General features: G+C 44.6%; 3 protein-coding genes across 8 annotated transcripts; 1 reads left to right on the top strand and 2 right to left on the bottom strand.

Moving 5' to 3' along the window:
* Nucleotides 1-41: 41 nt before the first annotated feature.
* On the bottom strand, nt 42-17,667 carry LOC306779821 (bridge-like lipid transfer protein family member 2). 5 transcript variants are annotated; one of them, XM_079271839.1, is made up of 40 exons: nt 17,556-17,667; nt 16,860-17,061; nt 16,582-16,708; nt 16,352-16,401; nt 16,030-16,171; nt 15,828-15,946; nt 15,652-15,712; nt 15,395-15,578; nt 14,390-14,513; nt 14,176-14,300; nt 14,008-14,075; nt 13,783-13,919; nt 13,416-13,534; nt 12,810-13,003; nt 12,377-12,674; nt 11,931-12,136; nt 10,792-11,848; nt 10,466-10,657; nt 10,173-10,375; nt 9,904-10,022; nt 9,587-9,810; nt 7,510-7,700; nt 7,109-7,208; nt 6,809-7,008; nt 6,429-6,720; nt 6,185-6,342; nt 5,679-5,885; nt 5,341-5,440; nt 5,046-5,228; nt 4,785-4,906; nt 4,517-4,672; nt 4,309-4,430; nt 4,045-4,225; nt 3,671-3,757; nt 2,957-3,067; nt 2,726-2,861; nt 2,215-2,339; nt 2,025-2,126; nt 1,426-1,560; nt 42-1,347 (listed from the first exon to the last, which is right to left on the bottom strand). In XM_079271839.1, exons 2-40 carry the CDS (start codon nt 16,928-16,930, stop codon nt 1,138-1,140), a joined length of 6,738 nt encoding a protein of 2,245 aa, XP_079127965.1. In that variant the 5' UTR covers nt 16,931-17,061; nt 17,556-17,667; the 3' UTR covers nt 42-1,137. The 5 variants fall into 5 exon arrangements, with proteins under 5 accessions (XP_079127965.1, XP_079127967.1, XP_079127966.1 ...); XM_079271841.1 differs by having other exon boundaries at nt 42-1,323; XM_079271840.1 differs by having other exon boundaries at nt 6,429-6,717.
* Nucleotides 17,668-17,909: 242 nt separating this feature from the next.
* glod4 (glyoxalase domain containing 4) lies at nt 17,910-20,450 on the bottom strand. The gene is made up of 9 exons (XM_079272718.1): nt 20,313-20,450; nt 20,099-20,148; nt 19,868-19,988; nt 19,620-19,764; nt 18,996-19,132; nt 18,831-18,917; nt 18,623-18,736; nt 18,449-18,535; nt 17,910-18,347 (listed from the first exon to the last, which is right to left on the bottom strand). The coding sequence occupies exons 1-9, from the start codon at nt 20,400-20,402 to the stop codon at nt 18,282-18,284; spliced, it is 897 nt and encodes a 298-aa protein (XP_079128844.1). The 5' UTR covers nt 20,403-20,450; the 3' UTR covers nt 17,910-18,281.
* A 509-nt stretch (nt 20,451-20,959) lies between these two features.
* Nucleotides 20,960-22,910, top strand: mrm3a (mitochondrial rRNA methyltransferase 3a). Of its 2 annotated transcripts, none has more exons than XM_079272116.1 (4): nt 20,960-21,339; nt 21,618-21,862; nt 21,947-22,108; nt 22,219-22,910. In XM_079272116.1, the coding sequence occupies exons 1-4, from the start codon at nt 20,975-20,977 to the stop codon at nt 22,812-22,814; spliced, it is 1,368 nt and encodes a 455-aa protein (XP_079128242.1). In that variant the 5' UTR covers nt 20,960-20,974; the 3' UTR covers nt 22,815-22,910. The 2 variants fall into 2 exon arrangements, with proteins under 2 accessions (XP_079128242.1, XP_079128241.1); XM_079272115.1 differs by having other exon boundaries at nt 20,972-21,339; nt 21,618-21,868.
* Nucleotides 22,911-23,674: the final 764 nt, after the last annotated feature.

The raw sequence follows: 23,674 nt of genomic DNA, 5'->3' as shown, positions 1-23,674 counted from the left end.
GTTCACAAAGTTACTATTGCGCACAAAAATCCAAACGCCACTGAGACTGGAACTGTTGTTTTTATTGACAGATAAACAATAAGCCACAGAGCATTGCAATGTGAATTCTTCTTGCGATATGATTGAAATGTTTCGGGGCATTTTCTTCTTCTTCTTGTGACAGAAACAATAAGCTGAGCAGAACCGTTAGGCAAGAAATTGAACAGACGCGGTTACAAAAATATCAAAATACTTTGCATAAAAAGTGCTTTAGTAATAAAATTACAAAACATACACTCAGTTATTAGCTGAAACATATTTTCTTTTAGCCACAAAGCCAAGTGCGACGTTGAACACATTAAAATGTTTTTGCTGCACTTGTCGCCATATTGCACTGGGTTCAGGTACAGTATAACAGCTATAGCAGAGGGATGCACAGTCACTGACAGGTGAATATATAAAATATCGTCATTTATGGGTATAAAGGCCTTCCTGTCACAGCGACACTCATACAGCCATTTACAATACCTTTCATTAGTAAAACAGATATATATTTATGACATTTCATTTTTTTTTTTGTTTAATTACAGCGGACAGCGCTCCCAGTTGAGTCTTATTTATTCAGGCAGAAACACGGCACTCCTGAGCCAGCAGGAAAAGGTGCTCTCGGTCTTGCATTAATAGAAGCAGAGGAAACAGTGAAGTGCTAGCTACACACTGTAAACACTCTACATCCAATGGAACGCAAGTGGTCATCATGTGTACGAAATGCAGAGTGAAGTATTAATGGCACACAGATAAACAATATAATAATATGGATTTGGTCTAAACGGCACCTCGGTAATTCCTGGAGCTCTTTTTAGTTAACCTTTATTTACACAGGGAATCTCATTGAGACACAAGGTCTCCTTCTTAAGACCTGTTTGAGTTCCCTGTGGCCATGAACTCAAATTTGGAGTATTATTTCAAAAACATAAACATAACTAAGTTCAGCAGGCTCATATGATACAGTGCGATATGTCCATAAACAGTTTTTTTCTTCCCTCTGTGATCCACAAAGCCGGACTGATGTGCTGAAGAGGCAGTTTTTCCCTGATCCTCGTAGCGAGGGAGTGTGGCAGCTGCTGCTGTGGATCCTCCGTGCGAGTGCTTCTTGCTTCATTTGCGCCGACTGAAGATGCTCTTCTTGCCGGAGCTCTTGTCTGCGCTGCTGAGGCCGATGAGGAGCCGGGCCTTCTCGTCTTCCTCCTGCTGCTGCTGGCTGGTGTCCGACTTCCCTTCGGACGCCTTCCCCCGCAGCTCTGAGCCCGACGCCGGCTTCAGACGCAGCTTCTCCTTGATCATCTGAGCAGCGAGGAGCAACAAATACTAGAAAACATTCATGAAAACAGAACTATTTTTGTGTGTGTGAACGTTTAATAAGGACAGGAGTCAAATGGTGTGTACCTGTGCTACAAGAGCTTTGCGGCTGTCCCTTTTCACAGCCATTGCAAAGTCGAGCCACGTCCAGGTATTGTTATGGTACTCCAGACAAGGCAGAACCAGGTTCAGGTCCTTCCAGTCCACACTACTCTTCTCTCCCTGAATAAGGGGGATTCAAATAGAGCCAAACATTGGTTCAACAACCAAAACAAGGGAATTAAACCTACAATATGTTTAGTTTTCTAGCCTTTTGGACATCAGAAACAAGCTGTAAACATACATTTTGAGTTATATTTGTATTCTAATTATTCTTTACACCTTTTGTTTTGCCCAATCACTGAAAAATTAAACCCTTAAATCTTATTTACTTTAATTGCATCTTTAGTTTTCCTGCAAAACCAAAAGGGCCAAAATCCAAAAGTTAATAAAGTGCCATTATGAATTGATGAACATTGTGATTTCCAACAATTAGTTAGTTTTGTATGGCTGACTGTAGCTGGTTTAAGGTCAAGTTAAGAGAGAATAATCCTTTTCAGTCTTATTTCCATTCAAGTTTATCATCAATACAAATGAACAGTGATTGCATTGAAGAGTGTAGCGCTCAGTAACAGCAGAACACCCACCTTATAGCTGACACAGAGGGGCACTTGTGGAATCTTGATGTAGATGAAGGAGTTGTTCATAGCAGCTCGCTCCTTCATCTTGTCAATGTCATCAACAGGATGCTGGTGGGAGGAAATCATAAACCAATTACATTTTTCCCATTTTCTCAGCCTCGACGTCTGAGCACCGATAGTCAGAGAGCACAAATACCTCTGGAGGTTTCCTGAACGACCTCCGGACCCCCGAGGTGCGGTTCAGGCCCTGGGCAACACCTTTGCTGGGGCCCATAGCACCCATGGTGTCCTCCGATGACTGACGAGGCTTCACAGGGAGACCTGTGACACAGATCGCATCAGCACTGTGGCCTCTAGGTGACTCTGCACCCTACACCTTATACTCCCAGTGAGATTCTCTCTCTCTCTCTCTCACACACACACACACACACACACACACACACACACACACACACACACACACACACACACACACACACACACACACACACACACACACACACACACACACACACACACACACACACACACACACACACACACACACACACACACACAGAGCCTTTTAATAGCTCAGAGCGATGACATAGCACATTAATGGCTATTTGATTATTGATCAGCTGGTTAGATTACAGGCTGGTGACCCCACAGAGAGACTGCAGACTGAGTGCTACTCAGCTGACTGCCGTCATGTTGACAACACACACCTGTAGTAACCAATCTGAACTTGTCCTCTTCATCAGTGACCTCTTCCTCCTCAACATTTCTTCCTGGGAAGAAGAATCCCATCATCCTCTTGAAGAACTGGTACATCAGCTGGATGGTGAGAGGCACCACGTTCACCTGGTGATGGAAACAAATCGCTCAAATAAAAGTAAAAAAACACAATCCAGATGTTCTCTGTGAATGTGGCTGCGTGTGCGCGTGAAGCTCGTCACCTCAAAGTGATCCTTAACGGAGATTCCTCCCACGGGGGGGCGCACTTTACTGAAGATACGCAAAGCAAACTGGCGGCCCGACTGGCAGTTACTCTGAGGACGAAGTACAACCTGTAAAACCAAAAGGGAGTTAATGAGACATCACTAAATAACGCTCTCGTCAGATAAGATGCTACTTTGATGTCAGTTTGACTTTAGACGGCACACGTCACTGATGACAGAATGAACACAGTATGGACAACACCACCAAGTTAACGTAACTTGTAATGAGTCCTTGTTCACACATGCATCAAGGAATCCGTGAGTGTACATGCAACACCGAGTGTGAAAGTCTGAAGATGGAGTCAACACAGACGTCTTGTCACTATACGAGCACTGTACATACCCTCACACGCTGCACAGAGGAAACCAGGCAGAGTCATAAATAGCGCATAGTGGAGGCTTTTTGTAAAACACATGTCAGCATCAAAAGGACGTTTGTCATTGCATTTAGTTGTATAGTTAAAGGCAGGGTTGGCTATCTTAATAAAACTAACAAGAGTACACAAGGTTTTAAAAATTATCCTGGATTTTGTTTTTGTCAGAGCATTTGATTTACTGATTGCTGTCAGGAGAATGAAACATTTTCTAAGATTACCAACCCTGCCTTTAAGGCTAAAATGTTGTTAAAATCTAATTATTTTGCCTATTTTGTATGATGAGAGAGAACTGTACCTTGTATGATGCATTGGGCAGGAGGTTGTTCATCGTGAACCACCCTAACTCCAACAGATGCTCGGCCGTGTCGTCAGACTTGTTTAGCTGTGGTAAGAAAAGTATTCACACTCATCAACATTCGCCATCCAGCAGTGATTCATTATCAGTGATTAGTGTGAGGCGTGAGACATCTTAGGATATTGTGCTGCACATTGTGTTATAGTTTCGATGTGATCTATGTTCTTATTATCCCAGGATGGTCCTTCAAATACAGAACGCTAGAAAAGGGTAAATAAGAGCTTCAGAGGGAACATTTTTCTGAAGTGCAAATAGTAAAAGAGGATATGAGAGGCGTTAAGAAGCGGTTCTGCCGTCCTGTCTGCAGCGCTTACCTTACTGTACATAAACCTCTGCAGCTCCAACTCAGCAATGCCAAGCTGGCCGTCCTCTTCGGTGAGACACCAGCGGGCCTGGGCAAAGTAGATCTCCGTCCTCCGGACCACACTCACATCCTCCGGGGGCTTACGCAGCTCCAGCTTGTTCGTCCGTTGCAGCTGAAAGTCCTTAAAACACCTGAAAGACAGAGAATAGAACATTTCTCGACCTGTGTGACATTTCCCGTCCGTATTTCACGTGAACCCGTGCGCATGCGAGACCTGATGAGGATGTTGAGCTCTTCACTCTTCATCTGCATGTCGTTCTTCTCCTGATTTAGCTGGTTCTGCAGTCGTGTGTTGACCTCCATCAGTTCATCGGCGTACAGTTCTTCAGATTGTGCCTTCAAATTGAATCAAATAATCTTTTGTTTGTTGTCCAGATAAACTCTCAGTTGCAATTTAAGGAGTACAGCACCGTGTGACTCACCCTGATGTTGGAGTAAATCTGTTTCTCCAGACGTCTGATCAGGGCCAGGTGCTGCCTGACTGCCTCCTGGAGGTGCAAGATGCTGCTGCGCTGCTCCTCAGGGTTACTGGAAATTTCCAGCTGGAAACGCACACGCTGCTTTTTCTCACTGTGTTCCTACATGTCCAGAAGATTAAAAAAAAAAACAACACCACAGAATGAGTAAGGAGGAAACGTCACAACATGTTTTATGAATTGGGATCATTGGCCATCTGGTGCTCCAGCCTACCTTGCGTCTGGGCTCCACGTGTAACAACAGGTTGTTGACGATGTCCAGGATCATAGCGTACTGAACGGGGTTAGTGGATATCTCGAGATCGTGGTGAATCAGGGTGAAGGTGTCCACTGCCCCTGTTAAATCGACATAATAAAGCTCATCTATGGTGATTTAGTATTGATATATGCTCCCCACCTGACGGTGTTAATGAACAACACTGTACAAGAAACCAGATGCATTATTCCTCGCTGGCTAAACGGTGGTCAGACATACCAGCCTGCTTTTTCAGAAGGTCCTCTTTCTCGTGGTTGTTCCTCAGCTCCGGTGGTTTGATCAGCGTGGCCACCTCTGGGTTGATGTCGTGACTGTAACTGATGTAATGCATCCGACAGCTACAGCGGGAAATGATTCGCTGAACCTGTTGAGCCTCGTTCACCTGGGCTGGCTGGTTCCAGTCTACAGACACAGAAAAAGGGACTTTAGGGTCTGCGTGGTCAGTGTCCTTCAACGCAGCATCGTTTCCACGTGGTTAAGGAAGAAAAGATCCTGCGTTTGAGAAGTAACTCACCTGTGGTGGTGCTAACCATTCCTCCCACAGCCTGGCCGCTCTCCATCAGCTCCAGCACCGAGTCTAGATTACGCTGCCTGTGCTCCTCTATGTTTTTCACCTAAACACAACACAGCGTCACGAGAAGCAAAAATCAAGAGCAGGAACAATCCCTGGTTTAACAACTGTTAGAAGGAAATGGAACTTAATGGATTGTACCACTGAAACAAAAGTAGAAAGAGGAAAATAAACTAAAGAGAACTGTAGTTGGACGACTATGCTGATCTGTGCTTTTTTGTCATTCTTTGTCTCGTCCCGGTCTTTAAGACAGCCTAATGCAGCTACAGAGCAGCGCTCACCTCCAGCCACAACTGCCTGTCCTCCTGCTCAGATGGGTTGGGCTCCATGGTGGCAAAGTACTGCATCCCATCCAGCAGACAGGTCCAGGTGGTTTTCTGCTTCAGGGTGTCGTTGTACCAGGCTGGGTCGTGCTCACACTGAAGCAGCTGAGCCTTCGCTGCAGACACCAGCACGCAGCCTGCAGTCTCTGTGCCGCGCAACATCATCTGGGAAAAGCAAAGAAGAAGAATAAAACACTGGGCCAGATCGACACACACACCATTTCTTTCAGGAAAAAAAAGATAAATTTGGTAAAATAGAAGCCTTTCAAGATCAAAGAACATATTTTTGGAGGTTTTAAACAGCTTTATCAGCAATCGTCATAGGATGCTGCAGCCACTATTGTTGGATTTTGTCAATTAACAATAGTATACATGATCTTCAATAAGATAGAAAACAACAAAACCGGAGTAAACACGCTTTTTAGAGTGACATTAAGGAGGAATTTGATTGAGCAGGCAGCTACCTGACAGTTGACCAACTCAATAAACCAGTTGCGGTTGTAGACATCGTCCGTCTGACAGGCTGCGATGCCACACAGCTGGTCGCTGACCCCTGAATCCTCCTCCGAAAACACCACAAACTTGTCCGTTTCCTCAATCAGTTTCTGAAGCATCGATGTTCCTAAAAAAAAGAGGAGAAAAAAAGAGGTTAGTGGGTTTTAATAGACGCTGCATTTTGTCTTTTACTTTGTCAAGCTATTTCCTTACCTTCGTTCTGACTTTTTTCTGCTCGATTGACGATGGGCGTAACTGGTGTGGTGGGGGCTGTGGTGGGAGAGTAGTTGGAAGGAGAGCGTTTGAGCTTCTTGGTCTGCAGCTGTGTGTCGATCCTCAGACCCTTTAACGCCTCAGTAGAGAGATTTCTCTTCAGCACAGACGCCTTTTTATAACCGTCGTACAGCCCGAAGGCTATGTTCCTGTTCGTGGTGGTCCAGGAAGCACGTAGGTTCACCAGGCGCAGTTTGTGCGTGTAAGAGGTCTCATCCTTCTGGTTCACCTCCTGTCCCGAAATACACAAAAAGAGCTTGATTATGAGTTCACCGACAGTGAAGGACAGGCTTGTAGTGCAGCCACCTCCGGGCTTTTACCTCCTCCATGCGGTTGCTCTGTCGCTGGTAGCTCAGGGAGGACAGGCTGAGCAGGTGAGTCTTCTTCACCTGTGCGTTGATCTGGTGGTCGGCCGTCTCGTCCCAGGTGGAGGCCATCAGGTGAACCGTCACCTGAGATAGCTCACTAACCATCTGGGTCACATTCCATTCAGAGATCAGCCTCCTCATCACGGTGCCAGCTGAGAGACAATACAAAACACACACACACAGGAATCAACATAAAATCATGCGTGTATGAATAAATGATTTTTTTCCTGAATGGCATGTTAACACGTGTACCCTGTGGAATAAGTCTCTGTGCTCCTCGAGTGAAGACGTGGCCTTTGTTGCACTCCACTTGGATACCTCTCTGTTGGGCGAAGGAGGCCCAGTAATGCACCTGGAGGACACGCAATATGCAGAAATGTATTGTAGATATTAGAGCTATTAGGTGTGGTGAAATGGGAAAAAGGGATGGAACTCAGTTTATTGTCTGTCAGACAGTAGTAATCATGATTCAAATGTATTATATATGCATTACCCCAAAAAGCATATGAAACAATATTTTTCAGCAAAGCTTCAAAGCCCCAAAATATTTACCTTCAATATTTGGGACAACACCAACTGATGCAGATGTTGCGGTAACAGCAAGCAGATCTGTAGTGTGCGGTTTCTGGAAGGCAGACTAGAAAAACACTTACTTGTAGTTGTGGAAAGGCAGCCGTGTAGGACATCTGTTTGTAGTGCTGACCCAGCTTCTTGCGGATAGGCCTGAGGCTGTGGAAGAGCTTGCCTCTGCAGATCGGTCGAGAGACACCCGTCCATGTGGCCCAGAAGTTCTGCATCCAGCGCAAAGTGCTGCTATACAGCAGAACTCGCGGCTGGGAGGATTCTACAAAGAAAGAAATACATAGTTCTCCACAGCAGAATACAAACATGCCACTGGTTTTAAAGCGCTAGAGCAGGGGTCTCTAACTGGCGGACCGCGGTCCGGATCCGGACCCAGACGCAATTGCATCCGGACCCAGGACCTAAAATCGATATTTCACACATATCACACATATATTAGGCAGCGAGTTTGTACTTTAACCGGTAGGGTTGCACGGTGTATCGACACTAAAAAGGTACCGCGGTACCTGTAAGTTAAAAACGATACGATTTTGCATATTTTTAGTATCGATACTTTATTAAAATAGCGCGCGATCAGAGCGCACTCGCTACTCCGCTCCCTGTCATGATGCCTGCAGACATGCAAGGGGGCGGGGCTGCCCAGCACGCTCACAGCAACAGGCAGCGCGCGCACTCACAGCGAGTGATCACAGGGGAGACATGCAGGAGCTTTTACCGACTGTCCTCGGGTTGTTGGAAAACAAGATGCCAGAAGTATCATCTGGAAGTACTTTGGCTATATTGCAGACAGTGAAGGAAAGCCCACTGACCTACAGAGACCCGTCTGCAAAACGTGTTTCAGACCAAGTGAGGCAACACGTCTAACACGGCAAAGCACCTTTCAGACAGACACCCCCAACTTTTCAAAGAGTTCAAAGAACGACAGGTAAGCAAATGTGATTATAAACATGAACACCCCCAAGCTCACCTATATACAGCTAACACGAGGAGCCTTAGCCTAGTCTGACAACAAGCCCATATGATCATGAGGTCACAATGCACACAAACGTGCACTAAATGAAACACAATTCATGCAAAATGACTCCATGCTGGTGGAGCCTGAGGGTGGCGCTTGAGCTAATTATTTTTATTTTTGGAAAAATAATTATTCCATGAATTAAGATAATATATGAAGTGAAAATATCAAACTCACTATGCAAGTAAATGAAGCATTGTTTACCCACCCACTCCCACAGACAGATGCCAGAGTCAGCAGCAATCATGGCACCTTGTAGTTTTCATTAATGTCTTGCTGTTGGCTAATACTAATATTAATGACATTTGTTAAGTGTTCAAAAAGCTGGGCAGGAACAAGCTGGTAAAAAAGGGAACCGTACAGATGTTTTATTTATTACTAGATAAATATACCAGTTCTCCAAAAAGAGAAACGTGTTTAGAATATAATTTATAAGCAAGAATGAACAGACTCTTCTATGTTAATTCTTCCCACAGGCAGTGTGTCATATGTTCAGAAACCGTAACTATTGATAAAAGCGGCAAATGAAGCGCACTACGAGGCAAAGCACAACTCCTTTGAACAAACGTACCCACTCGCATCTAAATGAAGACACAGAAAATAAACCTAAGAGCCCAAAATGATCAGAATCCTAACACATGAATTCACTGTCCAACAATGATGTTACCAGAGAGAATAGAGCTGAAACAAGTGGTTTAATAACCACAGATAAAGCCCATACTCACCGATTTCTCTTTTTAGACGACAAAAACATAATATTGTGGCTTTTTGATTGACATCACTTCACACCTGAATGAACTGAATTTAAAGCTGCAGGACAATTCAGTGAAATAAATTTTTCTAAAATGAATTACTTTATTTTAAGATGCACATTTTTCAAAAGCTTTCTGTTATGTCAGTTATTCTTTAATCCAGCCATTATTTTACTTGAAATGAGAAGAACATTTATTTATGTATTATTTATAATCCATCCAGTTAAATTTGAAAATTGAGAATAATAGTTTGTTAAAAATGTAATTGAAATATTATTGTAATGTTTCGGACCTTTGCCAGAGGAGATTTTCTCAATCTGGACCTTTTGGAATTTTAGTTGAAGACCCCTGCGCTAGAGTATCGAACAGAGCTGCAGGTACCTGTGCCACAGTGCTGGTTAAGGTCCATGGTGATGGAGAAGTTGAGGTTCTCAGAGCGAAAGGCTCTGTAGGAGTCATGCGGTTGTCCTGAGGTCACGTCTGCAACGTTCTCCGCACAGCAGAGCATCACACCGTAGTGGTCGTGGGGGTTGCCATGGCAAAGCCATTGGAGCTCAAGGGTCATACACAGGTTGGGCAGGTGTAGAAAACAGACATCATCATACCTAGTATGGAACAAAGGGGGACTTGTGTTACTGAATGATTCAATTAAAGTTGCACTTAAAAGATTTTTCCCCACATCTGACACCTCCACTCACTTTGACGCTGTCCTGACGTTCACGTCCAAATCTCCTTTAAAAACAAACTGGTCGGGGTTCCAGTCAAAGTTCAGCGTATTCCACTCCCAATGCAGGTTTTCTGTCGTGTTGTAAGGGTCCTGTAAGAATGCAAGGTTCATCTTTGTATGCGATTCGGTGATTTATACACTCAGTGACACACCGAGTGTAAATGTCAACTGACTTAAAGCTTTGCTAAACCCGTCTTTGCATCGACTCAACAGTTTTTTTTTAGGTGTACATTGCTTTACCTCTGTAGCCAGCTGATGAAGATTGGCGTGGTCAATGTCCATAACCCAGCGCCCATGCATAAGGAGACGACTTTTGTCCCACCAGGCCAGCAGAGGTGAGGGGTCAACTGTGGGTTTGGTCAGCAGGTCGATAGATTGGCCAATCAAAGTCCAGGCAGGGTCCCAACACGGCCCCCACACAATAGTGTACAGAGAGATGCTTGCTGCATGAAGAGAACATTCAGTGAGAGACATTAAACGTACAGTGTGCGAGAGTAAACCGGCACGGTGACAGCATGATTCCCATAACTCACATTTGACATCATAGTAGAACTTGAGTGGTGGCATATTCCGGTGAACCGTCACATCTCCCCATGGCGGACCGAGTGGGACAATCTCCTTGCGATGAGCCCGGGCCAGTCCATCCTGCTCTGTCCCAATCAGACGGCCCGACAGCTCCCAGTCCCGGATCTCAAACAGGTAGCGGGGGTAATCCCGAATTCTCACTGGCAAGAGAGGACAGACATCTTTAAGTAAGCTAAAACCATGAAGCCTTTCATGACATGTCAACTCCAATTTGGTCTCATCTAAATCCCATCGCATATCTGCAAATGAATGCTGTAAATTGTCATCAACTCACCCAAAAATGCACCCAGTTTGAACTTGACGGCACGGCACCACTGGACCACCAGAGGGAGCCCGTCTCTGGGGAAGGGACTGATCCTGTCGATGTCCCTCAGCTGCTCTCTCACCCTCTCCGGCCCATGAAGACCCTGATCCGCCAGGGCTACCAGCTCCAAGTCCGACACAGTCCAGGTCAGCAGAGACTTCCTCATGGGCGTGTTGGCGTAGAGGCGGCGCGAGCGCTGGATGTAGATCTCAATGTGACTTTTCTCCAGCGTACTATACAGCTCTTCGATCTTTCTGGCAGGGAGAAGTTCTCCGTGCTGCTTGCGCAGATCCACCACCTTCTTATCCAGAAGCTGAAGACGCTTGGCGCTTTCCTTGCTCTCGTCCTTCATTAGCTCGTAGTTGTCTCGCAGCTTGATTTCAAATACGTCGTCCAGGAAGACGAAGGAGAACTGGCTGATTTTGAACACGAGGTCAGGAGGCAGACGCTGGATGGCGGCGGCGGCGGCTTGGCTCGGCGAGCGATGCAGAGTCTTCAGCCACTTCTGCACATTGACGGCCATGTCGAAGGTGTTTGAGAAGTTGTACTGGTAGGGGAACTCGACAGCCAGAGAGGGGCAAGTGAGGACCCAGACACAGTTGTGAGGAGTGGCGAGGAAGGGGAATGCGTCTCTGTGCGGCTGCATCTCCGTCGACTCGGCGTGCGTTTCGACGTCGAGACTTTTAAAGGTGACGATGTCGTTGCCATCCAGGTTGAGGATCATGGAGGGAGAGCGTATATGCATGGACCCAGCGTGTTTGGAGACTGCAAGGGCTTCCGTGTGCAGGAGAATGTAGTTTTGTTCACTGACGTGGGCCGTCAAACGGGTCACACCCAGTTCAACACGCACACACAGCCCTCTAGTCTGGTCTGACATGGTTTCACTCTGCGTAGGTTGGACTGGACTGTCCTCTCCGTTCTCTCCACAAAGCATCCGAAAACAAGCCTGAGCTTCAGTCATGTGCTGGTATAAGACCATGTGGTCGGGCGGCGTCCACTCGACAGTGAGCTCCTCTTCACATTGAACCTGATTTGAGACACAAGATATGAATATCGGCACAGAGATTCAGTCCATTCAGGGAAATATAACTGATGGGAGATCTGAATACCTGTAAGGTGTGGGTGGGGATGAAGTAAGAAAAGGCTATCTCGGTGAGTTTGAGCACAGGATGGGGGGTTTGGGAGGCGGGGCAACACGACTCCATGTTATCCGTGAGTGCTTTGATCGCTGACAAGCTAATGCTCAGAAGAGACACCGTGGATCTCTCTGCAGAGCTGTGGACTTTGACAGTGTCCATTCGTAAAGACACGGCTCCTAAAGAGAACAAAAGGAAATAAAAGATCATGAAAGGTGACGATGGACTGAAGAGCAGATAGTTTTGTGCATGCTGTGGTCTTTAACAACGATAATAAAGATGCATTGAGGAATTACTACAACGACTATGAGCCCACTATGAATATGTTCCTTACAGTGCCGTTTATGTCACATATAGTATTATATTATATTCACGGCTCGAAGCCATGCAACATTCTGACATATTCTGAAATAACTTACCCGCTAGATTAGACAGTGTGAACACATTGACGTCCTCCAGACAACAGTCCAGTTTGAACAGCAGCTGGAGCTGCGAGGAGGGGATGGGTGGAACGGTATCGTCACTAGAGGGAGACACTGAGGCCACATCTGGCAGCTGTGGCCCAGCGTCGGGAGGAACACACATGAGAGACAGCAGGCGAGACAGACACAGCGTACAGGTCTCCGAGAGCTCCACTTGGAGCCCCTTCAGGCTGGACTCCACACTCAAGCTCTGATCCCTGCTACTCGACTCCATCTGGGGTCGGTTGAAACTCCCCTGGAGGGACGAGTTTAGAAGTGCGCCAACATTAGCATTTGAGTTTACAAATAAATCCGAAACCAAACCCAATACATGTGAAAATGGATCATTAAACATACAGTAAAACAAGTTTGTCAGTATTTCTGCTCCTACCTGAAGACTGAGCGAGTCTAAAATCAGCGCTTCTCCCCACACATGTTTACCAGGAGGGTGGGGTGCTTGTTGGATGTGAGACCCCTGACCCACTCTCCACCAGAAGTTGTCCAGGGACAGCGAGGCCCGCCGGTGCACATTCTGGGACTCTGTGATCTCTGCGTCATCTTTAATGTCAAGAAGATGCTGCAGTTCTACAGACACAGGAAGTGAAAGTCATCACTAAAAATGTAATTTTCCAAAAACAAAAGCCACTAAACATTAACGTGGATACAAAGGAGTACAAGTTAATGTGTAACATGTAGAGGTGACTAAGAAAAGACCTTATCTTATCTAGTTTGGCATGTTTGGAAAACGATTGACCCAAAAAGTTGCCTTCAGAATAAAACCCACGAAGATCTACTGAATGAAATCGTGTTGCGACAACAGTACAGGACTTTCAACACGATGTAAAGTAATAACGTTCAGTGCTGCTGCTCGCCATAGGATGTTGAGGTTATACATTAACGCAAACAACGCCCTCATGTTGCTCTGTAGCAGCAACATCACGTGACGTTCCCATGCAGTTCTCTGACCGTGTGCAGCACGTGAAAGAGCCGACCGTACCTGCACTAGCAGAGAGGAAGCCGAGAGCGAACGGCGTCGTGTCCCCCAGCTGGACAGACACGTTGACGTTGGACACGGAGGAGGTGATCATCACGGGGGCGTCCAGGTGAGGGAGGCGCCTGAGGAAGAGGAGGGTGGGCAAATAATCTAATGGACTACACGACACAATCACGCCACGGGAACAAGAACAATACAGGATGAGTGATGTGCGAACACAAGCGTACATAAGGAAGAGAAGACAGTAAAAAAGAGATTAGGTCATTGTGACAGAACACAGATCCAATCACTGCGGTTAACTTTTTTTAGAGACGTCACTGAAAATGTCTGAATCGAAGCCTTTGATTTTTTTATTCTATTTGCAACTTGCCTTTTTCTATGTGCGGCCTTCCTGTGGATTAGCTGTTCCCATGGAAATAGATGTAGCCAATGGGATAACTCCTGGTGACGGTAGTGGATGATGCAAGTGTTGATCGTGAATGACCCTGAGATGTCAACCGACGTAATCTAAATGTAGAGACCGAGTCAAAATAATGCCAGTTCTGGATTTAAGAAGCTTTGCTCTTGCATTGTGACTATCAAGCCTCCTCCTCACCTGCAGGGCTGTCTTCAGCATGTTCACGCAAAGGATTCTTTGCCTACTTTGTGAGAGTAGAAGTCCATCTGTCAGTTAAGATAAAATAAATTCAGAATGCGTTACTCATGGCCTTCGCCTTCGTCCGACTCTCTCTGCATTGCGTGTTGCACCCAGCTGTCCACTGACCCTCGAGAAGGAGCTCCAGGCTGCTCTGGGGAAAGCTCAGCTCGGGAGTGAAGCCTCTGAGAGGGAGCTGCTCGTCGTCACGTCCGTAGCACACTTTTAAAGACTTCAGGGTCCAGTTCAGGTGCCTGTGCAGACAGGAAGAAGAAGCACACGATGGAATAGAATCGTGCAAAACAACAACTATATGCACTTGATGGTAAAAACGTTGACTCACCTTTTCTGGCTGTGCATGGACATGGTTACAGTCGTATTATCAAACTCCATGTTGACCTTGTGCGGAACCAGCCGATGAAGCTGCTCCACCGTCTCAGTCTGGATGAACACCGTGTTTTCACACTCTGAGAGGAAACAGCACCAATACTATTAAATCACAACAGTATTTATGTATGATGCAATCAAAACTGTCGAGTCTGCCACAGCTAAATAACCTGTTAAATGGTTGTAGAAAGAAAAAATAAGCTTCTACAAAATGTAATGAATACGATTAAATTTACATTTTTGGGGCTTTGTCTATATGCCAGCTGATAGTTTCTGCATGGTGCATATTTTAGAGGCCTACTCTATAGCGAATGTATTCTACTTCATTTTTTAGCTGCCTGATGATTCAAAAATGTGTTTGCCGTGGAAATACCTGAGTGAGCTAATGTGTCATATTCTTCCCTTTTTGCAGTTATTAGTGTGTATTTATATAGAGGACAGTGCCAACCTTAACCTTGATGTCTGTGCTACTGGGGTTCTAGTTTTAACAACACATTTCCTACAGTTTTCAGTCAGTGAATAAAAACACGAAACACACGACATTGTTTTCTTACTTTTTAAACTTATTGCATAGCGTGTGCTGTATTTCCTGGGTAGGTCAGATTGTATCCATTCATCATTCAGCGTGTGGACATTTCAAACACCTACAGAGTCAATGCAGCTCTATCATGTGACCGTGTCCTCATTTTTAGCAGAACAGCTAAAAATATCACAGACAACAGTAGACATCCAGGTGCTTTACAATAAGCAGAGGCTAGCGGATGGAAAACAACCATAAGAACCATCATAGTTATAGTTCTTGGGCAATAAAAGGACAAATACAGCTAATCGTTGTATATGTGCGGAATATTGTGGCTTTACAAGTTGACATGCTTCCTCACTCGCCATTGCTAAATTTGTTTATTATTATTCTCATAACAACTTTTGGGCATTTCAGAGATTACACTTTGCGTTTGCTCACCAGAGGCTTCCTGATTGCTCTTTTTGGGAGAGGGGGGCAGCAGGAGCTGGCTCAGAAATAGTCCCTCATGGAGCTCTGCTATGAGTGTCCTCACATTCAGGGACAGAGAACCTGGCTTCATCTCCGGCAGGCTCACGTCTCCAGACAGCAGCAGGCTCAGGGCCACTTCAGCCAGACATATATCCTACAGTGGACCGCATGTTAGTCACTCACACTTAATCACAAGTTTCCATTTCAGGGGGAACAGAAGAACTTACCAACTGACTGCTTTTAAGCACTTTACTGCTTAGCTGCCCGACTGAGAAGTCCCACGCCAACCTGTAATGAAAGCTCATAACATTATCCGCTGATCCTTCTTTCCTTTCTATTAAATGTAATAATTTAATTAGATCGTTGGTAGACAGACGTAACAGAGCGTGAACTGCGCAGTTACCTTTTACTCTGGTGGTCTAGTAACAAGGTGATGCCTGCGATGGTCATGTGCCAGAGAGACTCTGTCAATGCCAGGTTCAGGACCATCACGTTGATTGAGCTGACGTGGACCGACAGCAGCTGAAAACACAAGACAAGAAGAAGTGGGACGCCGTCTACGAATGCGTTTAGCCAAAGAGTGAACCTTTAGTGAGGCTCCATACTTGTGACAGAAAGCGGAGCGTTGTGGGGCTGACTGAGATCCTCCCAGACTTTTTTCCATGGCTCTTCTTCCCCAAAGGTCCGAGTGGTGCCTGCAAGTCGAACCTAACTCTGGTTTCGCCAACGCACAACGCCAGGTACCTCCTGAAACACAAACATGCAGTAGCTGTCTCAAATTACAAAGTTACTTAATGTCATATATATATATATATATATATATATATATATATATATATATAAATAAAGCTTTTGAATCTAGAACTGACTTGCTGAAAGATTTCATCTCAAACTATCCAACTGACAACAACAAATATGACAACTTACGGCAAATCCTGGTTTAGAAGTTTACTCGAAATCCATATTCTGTCAATTTCCTGTCATAAAGAGATTCACTGTTATGGTACAGTAAGTCAAAAAGGATCCTTGATTTATTTTTGGGACAGTTGACAAACTGCCATTTGCCATTACTGAGCCAAACATGAAGCCGTGAAGGGGAAGCATGCGCCTTGAATGAGCTCGCCACATAAATGTCATGTAAACACAGCGTGTCTCACCAGAGTGTGCTGGGGGTGAAACTGGATACTAACGCCTTGGACAGAAAACAGCCCGACTGATTTGATCTTTAGATCAGCATTCAGTGCAGTCTGGAAGAACCGCACAGCCAGGGTGCAGATGAGCCACCTAGACGCAACAAGGAAAGAGCAGAAATGTTAGATTTTGTAAATAATTGTTCATGTAAATAAGACACATCTGGGTTAAATCCTACAACTAGTAGAACATCAGTTGCATAAAAAAAAATGTACAGTAGAATTGAACACGTTTCAATAGTTACCTGAAAATGACACATAACAACACAATCCCGAGCAGAAGAATAAGCAGGAAGGAGATCAGAAAGAGAGACATCGTGTCCCGAGTCGTTCACACCCAAATCTCGGACATGAGTCTGTCTCTTCTCCCATCAGCTGCTGTCAAAGAGGAACAGACTTCAGATGAACACGCCTCACATGCAGGAGTGAGAGTCGTGTGACTGGTTGCTATAAAAAAACAAAAACAGTAATCAATAACTCGTCCTTCACGTTGACAAAGTGTCGCACCATTTGCTGTGGAAACATAACGAATGTTAATTGTGTTTTTCAAGCAACAACGCCTATAGCCTCGCGGTGCTAACGCTGCTCATTAACTAACGGTAGTGTAGTTAGAAATGAACATGAAACAGCACTTAGCTTAACTTCATCACTCAGCGTGTGACAGTGTTACCTAAACTTAGTCCTCGTCAACGAACCACCAGTTCAAACCGGTGTTGAGGGATTAACGTCACAGCGTTAGCTCAAAGTAACAAAACACCAAATAGTTTTAAGGTGTTTTGTCGCCGCGTCATCCAAACAAAATCGGTAGCAAATCAAAGTTAGCAAGCTGACGCTACGGCTAACTTAGCATAGCATAGCTGGCAGACATAACTTGGCGTTCATTTGGGTTACTGCTGTAAGATGTCTTAGCTTCCGTCGGCTCCAGGTCATAGGTTACTTACCCTGACACCTTCATAGCGCTGCAAAGAGCCGTCTCATGTGACAGTTAGCTCTCTGCTCGGGCAGCAGAGGAAACACCGAGTCCTGGTCCGCTCAGCCGGCAGCTCATTTGACTTGCAGCCGAAAACTGTGACTAGTGGGAGAGGAGCTGGCGCAGCGCCAAGTAAACACTAATCTTTAACTTCTTCTTCTTGATTTTATGACGGATGGCACTAATCTTTAACTGTACTCTGCACTCAAACATAAAGAGTCATTAAAGGAGGCCACCCCCACTTCATACACAGTAAACACACAGTCATAATCAAACTATTTCACAATGGTGACAAAGTGACAGAAACTCAATTTATTCACTTTTTTTTAATCTTCACAAATTATTAGATTCAACAACATGAATAAACTATTTATACTACATGACACTGAATGATCAGTAAACAGCTAGCAGGAGCCTATCAAAACATCTTTAAACATTTTAAGTGGAGTAAATTGAATGAAATTGACTTTTTGACCACCCATCTGTGTTATTGATAGTCCAATATTCATTGGAAGCATGTCAATAAAATTAAACAAACAAGTGGTTCTTCCACAAAGTGCTGTCAATGAGACATCATGGCACACATCCAGGGAAGAATAATCCTCACACTACCCGAATAAGGATAATTGGGTTGTCATATTAACACCGCAGGTGCCTTGTAGAGCGTCTTGTCATCATTGATGGTGTTCAATTCATGTCATGCAGCAGCTTTCTGTCTGTTGTGTTCGGCAAACCACTCGTCACTTTTATCTTCGGCCATAGCCTAAAAAACAAGTTTGAAAGCAGAAGGAGCACAGGTACGGTGAATATCAAATACATGTAGCATATTTAATCTAGAGAGGAAGATATTGAAGCAACATTAACCTTATCAAGCAGTTTGTTTCCTTCGGGGTCCACCTTGGACAGCTGCCTGAAAGCCTCATCTCCCACAAAGCAAATTTCATGACCATCCTAAAACAAGCATTGGCCAGGTGAGTTCATTTTAAAAACAGAGACTAAGTTAACTTTATTACAGCATTACATTGATAATGCACTTACTGGATCAGCCAGTATAACCACTTCTACTGTGGTCTTTCCAGGAGTGTCTAGGCTGACTAATGGAGTGAGAATTTTCTGATTTTCCTTTTTCATCAAGGCTTCCAGGTCCGGCAGCTGTGGGATGTAATAAAACATTGATGATGAAAATGCGAAAGATTTTCTCCAATATTAACACTTACTAGAATGCATCCATGACATCATGTTTTACTTGTTCCCGTGGGCATGAAAATGCTATTCTCCCAAAAGATGTTCCATGATCTACTGCCCCACCGTTATCATGAAGCTCCAGTTTACACTGCATGGAAATAAAAAAATAAAACAGTCAGACTAAAAGACATACAAAACATAATTATTTCTATGATACTTGACTCACGTGAGTGTCTGCAAATCCCAGCAGCACCGTTTTCTTTTCCTCATTCTTCTCCACCACCTTCATTCCCAAAAGCGTAGTCCAGTAGTGGGTCGATCTCTGGAGGTCCGACACTCCGAGACAAACCTTCTGCACCGGGTCTGGGAACAAACTTTCAGAGGTGAGTGCTGAACACTTTCCTCTTCAGCATACTGCACATCTGTCTGCCCCTGCTGCATCAGAGATATGGTCAAAGGAAACTTTGCATGTGTCATGCAATTCCCATTAAGAAAATCTGATAATGAGCTTTACTCCAAGAAACTAAAAGATACCGTGGAGCAAGTCATGACATGGTTATATTTAATTATTTTTGGGTTAAAAAAAATCTTTGTAGCAGCAGATCATAATTATTCTTCATTATATATTATTAATGTGTGGATTGATCATTGAATGAATCAATCAAAAACACACAAAATATCATGACATATGCTTAATTAGCTTGGCCAATATGATAAAATGAAAAGAGTATTGCTATAAATAAATGTATAATGCTATGAAACCAAGCAACTCTATGCATTTGTGAAGCTTGGTATTTTTCCTTGACACACGTGATGAAATGACGACAGTCATTGATTCATTGTCACTCACCACTGTGAGGCTGCTCTTTGTCCACGAGGTAGAAGGGATACCCTCCAGGAGCCCGGGTCAGATACAGAGCCTCCCCCACTTCAGTCAGAGGCCAGCCCAGACGTTTAGCGTTGCTCACAGCCTGGCTCGACTGCAGAGTGAGCCCCTAAAGTGAAGAGATAGAGATATATATATATATATGACAACAAGCCTTTACAATACGACATGGTGTTGTCCTCTGTAAAGTCTTTCACTTAACTCTCACCCACCAAGAAGTCGTTGCCAAGATGATACTCTCCCACCCCATAATTGTATGTCAGTTCAGCAACAAAATGGTCATCTTCAGGGCCAAAGCCGACCATCGTCTTGCTCCACTTCCCATCGTACGGGCTGTATGGACACAGGATGAGTGTAGTGGATATTAACAGATCTGCATAACTCTGTGTTGTACACCTTTGTGAGTACAAAGTTCAGATATGAGTTTAGTTTTCTGACGTTACCCATTACACGTTGCTTTGCAGCCTTCCTCAAACTCTTCATGACGTAGAATCTAAAATGAATGAGAAGAGAAAATATGCATTCAGTAGAAGTACACATTTATTAATGTGTGACTCATGTGACAGGAGGAATTGACGTTAGCTAACTGACGTTACGCAACACAAAACAAAGTTAATTAATTGCTTCTGGCCTTTAAATGTAACTCATCAAACGTACCTTCATACCCAGAACATCTCGGTAAAACGTGGCCGTTCTGGTCCTGTCACCAACTTTGAAAACAAAATGCAATGCTCGTCTCAATGCCATGTTTCTTGACAGATATAAAAGTGAATGATGTCTGTGAGTGACGATCGGTGAGCAGGGAGCGATTAAGCGTCCTTGATGATCGAGTTATCTGTCGTCGATTGGTTGAAAGTAAACACAAAGGTAAGCAAACAGGAGGAATTTACAATTGTAAGTAGGATTCCTGGTTATTGTGTTGGCCTTTACTGATGTATTTACATTATTAAATCCCCATGGAGAAGGGAAGCGTCTTTACGTAGAATAAAAATGAATAAAACCACATTCGCCACCCCTATCCATTCAGGTTAATGGTATCGCCCATAATGTCACACTCTATCGCGAGGCTGCAGCACCAGCCACTGTGACCGTTAATTGAAATTAGAAAAGAAAAAGTAAACGAAGAAGACGACACATTTAAAAATAGACTGCAAGTCGCTTGGTAACTACGCGGTTAATTATTAACTTTACCCATTAAACTAGATTTATTTTATATACTTAAATGTAGTGTCACCTTCACTACAGCTGGTGGCGGTAAGTAGATTGGTTTGTGTTAGTGCAAGGTTCCGGGAAACAAGAGAAGAAGAAACGGGGCAAACATGGCGGCGTACATGAGAAGCGTGATATGTCTCCTTTCCATGGAGCGAAGTGCTTTTCTATCACGGGGAGGCGGTGTTCTTGTGGAATCGAAGCGGTATGTACGCGGACTGAGGAGGAAACCTGTCCGAGTGTTGATGCCCGAAAACGAGACGCATAAAGTCATCAAGCCGAGGCCTCAGCCTCAGCCAGCAGGGCGAGACGTCCAGAGGCAGAAGGTGGGAAAAGTCAAAGCTACGATGAAGCATCCTGAAGAGGACTTTGTTAAAGCGAGTAATGTGCATTCAGCTATGAAACACGCTGTTGTAAAGGATCAAGTTGATGGACTTAGCTTCGAGAGGGCTTCCCCTGGAGATAAACGACTGGGGTAAGTGGCACTTCATGAAGGCAGCAGTGGATTATTGCCATGATTGTCTCAGATGTCATCATTTATAAGATAAGGTCTGATTGGTTGATTGTGAGATTTTATCTTCTTTGGCAGTCTCAGATTAGGTCGCAAAAAAGTGAGTAGTTTAGAAAGCAGGGTAGGAAGGACACTTTCTCAATTTTAGGCTACTTTATCTTTCCAATCATACTTCTGATCATTACTCGTATTCCTACTGTAATCATCTCTGCCTCTCTATCTCCCCTCATCTGTCCTCTCAGGAGGTTAGTGAGTGTTGCTCGCTCCAGGACATTTCGGGAGCACCAGGGTAAAATCCTGCTGGAGGGCAGGCGTCTGATCTGTGACGCCCTGGATGCTGGAGCCAACCCACAGATGGTGTTCTTCAGCACCGTGGACCGGCTGCGAGAGCTGCCTTTAGACAAGCTGAAAAGGGCCACGCTAGTCAAAGTCAAGTTTGAGGACATCAAGCTCTGGTCCGACCTTGTGGCCCCGCAAGGGGTGATCGGTGAGGGTCGCGTATTTAGTTCTGGGTCATTATGACGCACAGGTGCTCAGAGTTGTTTTTTGACTTTGACTCCCTGTTCCGCAGCCATCTTTTCTCGTCCGGACCCGTCTCGTTTGGACTTCGCTAGTAAAGGTCATTCAGTGCCGCTGTCCTTGATATGCGACAACATCCGAGATCCTGGCAACCTTGGGACTATGTTGCGATGTGCTGCCGCCGCTGGCTGCCATAATGTCCTACTCACAAAAGGTATGCTTATCAATGAATTATGTGAATAAGTGAACTCCACCCCTCGAATATGGCTTTGTTTCTTTGCTTGTGTTTTTTAAAAATCTGTTTGCTTTTTCCCCCCCCGACAGGTTGTGTTGACGCTTGGGAGCCTAAAGTTCTGCGCGCAGCAATGGGCGCCCATTTCCGCCTACCCATCTATCCCAGCTTGGACTGGGACGATGTGGAGAAACATCTCCCTAAACCCGTCACTGTCCATGTGGCTGACCGCAGCTGTGGCACAGACGGAAGCAGAGAAACGGAGGACTCGCAAGTAAACACGTCTCATAAACCCTTCAAAGTGGGAGACTATGGCTGGGTCAGCACAAAGCCTAATCGCAACAACATGCGCTACGAGGAATACGATTCTGATTCGGACTCAGACTGTGAGGATGGGGGACTTTCACTTCCCAGAGTGGACTCACAGCCGTACCATGAGAGCTGGGCACAGAGTCCCACTGCTCTTGTGATCGGTGGAGAGACGCATGGTCTGAGTGTAGAAGCAGTCCAGCTGGCTGAGAAAACCGCCGGTCGCAGGCTCTTCATTCCCGTCGCTCCTTTGGTGGACAGCTTGAATTCAGCCATGGCTGCCAGCATCCTTTTATTTGAGGGCAGGAAGCAACTGTTGAAACTGATGCAGACACCTGGAGGGGAATGGAAATCTAAAGCAGGAGAGCAGTTTTCATGATGTGTGCTCATAATACCAGTGTGTGTATTTATCATTGTCACTACAGACTGAACTGAATTATTTAAATTTCCGTTCTACATCCTGTCCTGCTAAGAATAAAACACTGAATTTCAATCTGGGATTTGTGAAATGATTGTCTGATTTCATGCAAGTGAATTTATGCCGCCTTTGGCTTTTTCAGTTTTTTTTTTTTTTTTTTTTTTTAGGGATGCATCCAGGAATTAACGTATTTATTTTCCGTTAATTTACAATTTGACTTGTTTCATCAATTTTCTGGAAAATGTGATCAAGTTGTTAACTGGTCATTAGACTGTCTTCGAACACAGGGTAGCATCTTCAAATTCCTTATTTCATCAAACTGTCAGCCCAAAACCAATATGTGAGTGCACTACCATAGATAACAAACATATTTAATACACAAATCTCACTGGGGAAGGCTGAAATGACAGATACATCTGGGATTAGAAAAAGTTAAAGGACTCGTCCTGCTCATTGAAAAGCCAGACTATGCTCTCCTCCCTTTACAAAATAAAAGCACAAAACTCCATTTCTTACACCTCCCTATAATTTCCTGGGAGCTTTAAATACTTGAGGCATAATAATTCCAGTAAGGACAAGGCCTAGACGAGTCCATCCTAGTTCTGCAGCCTATGCAAATATGCAGAAGTCAGTAAACTTCATCCCACCTAGAGTCTGCATTAACAGAAATAATCTGCATACCATCTCCCATAATAAATGCATTTGCATTCAGCCCATTATTTGAGTACTTCTCACAAAGGAACTGGTGATTCATTGCGTTTTACATATCCAAGAGCTAACTTTGTGCTTGCCAGTGAATTTTAATGGGTGTGAGAAGTAAT

Source organism: Melanostigma gelatinosum, assembly GCF_949748355.1.
Source record: "Melanostigma gelatinosum genome assembly, chromosome: 7".
Classification (NCBI taxonomy): Eukaryota; Metazoa; Chordata; class Actinopteri; order Perciformes; family Zoarcidae; genus Melanostigma; species Melanostigma gelatinosum.
Note: the sequence above shows the minus strand (reverse complement) of the source record. Positions and strands in the feature narration are given on the sequence as shown.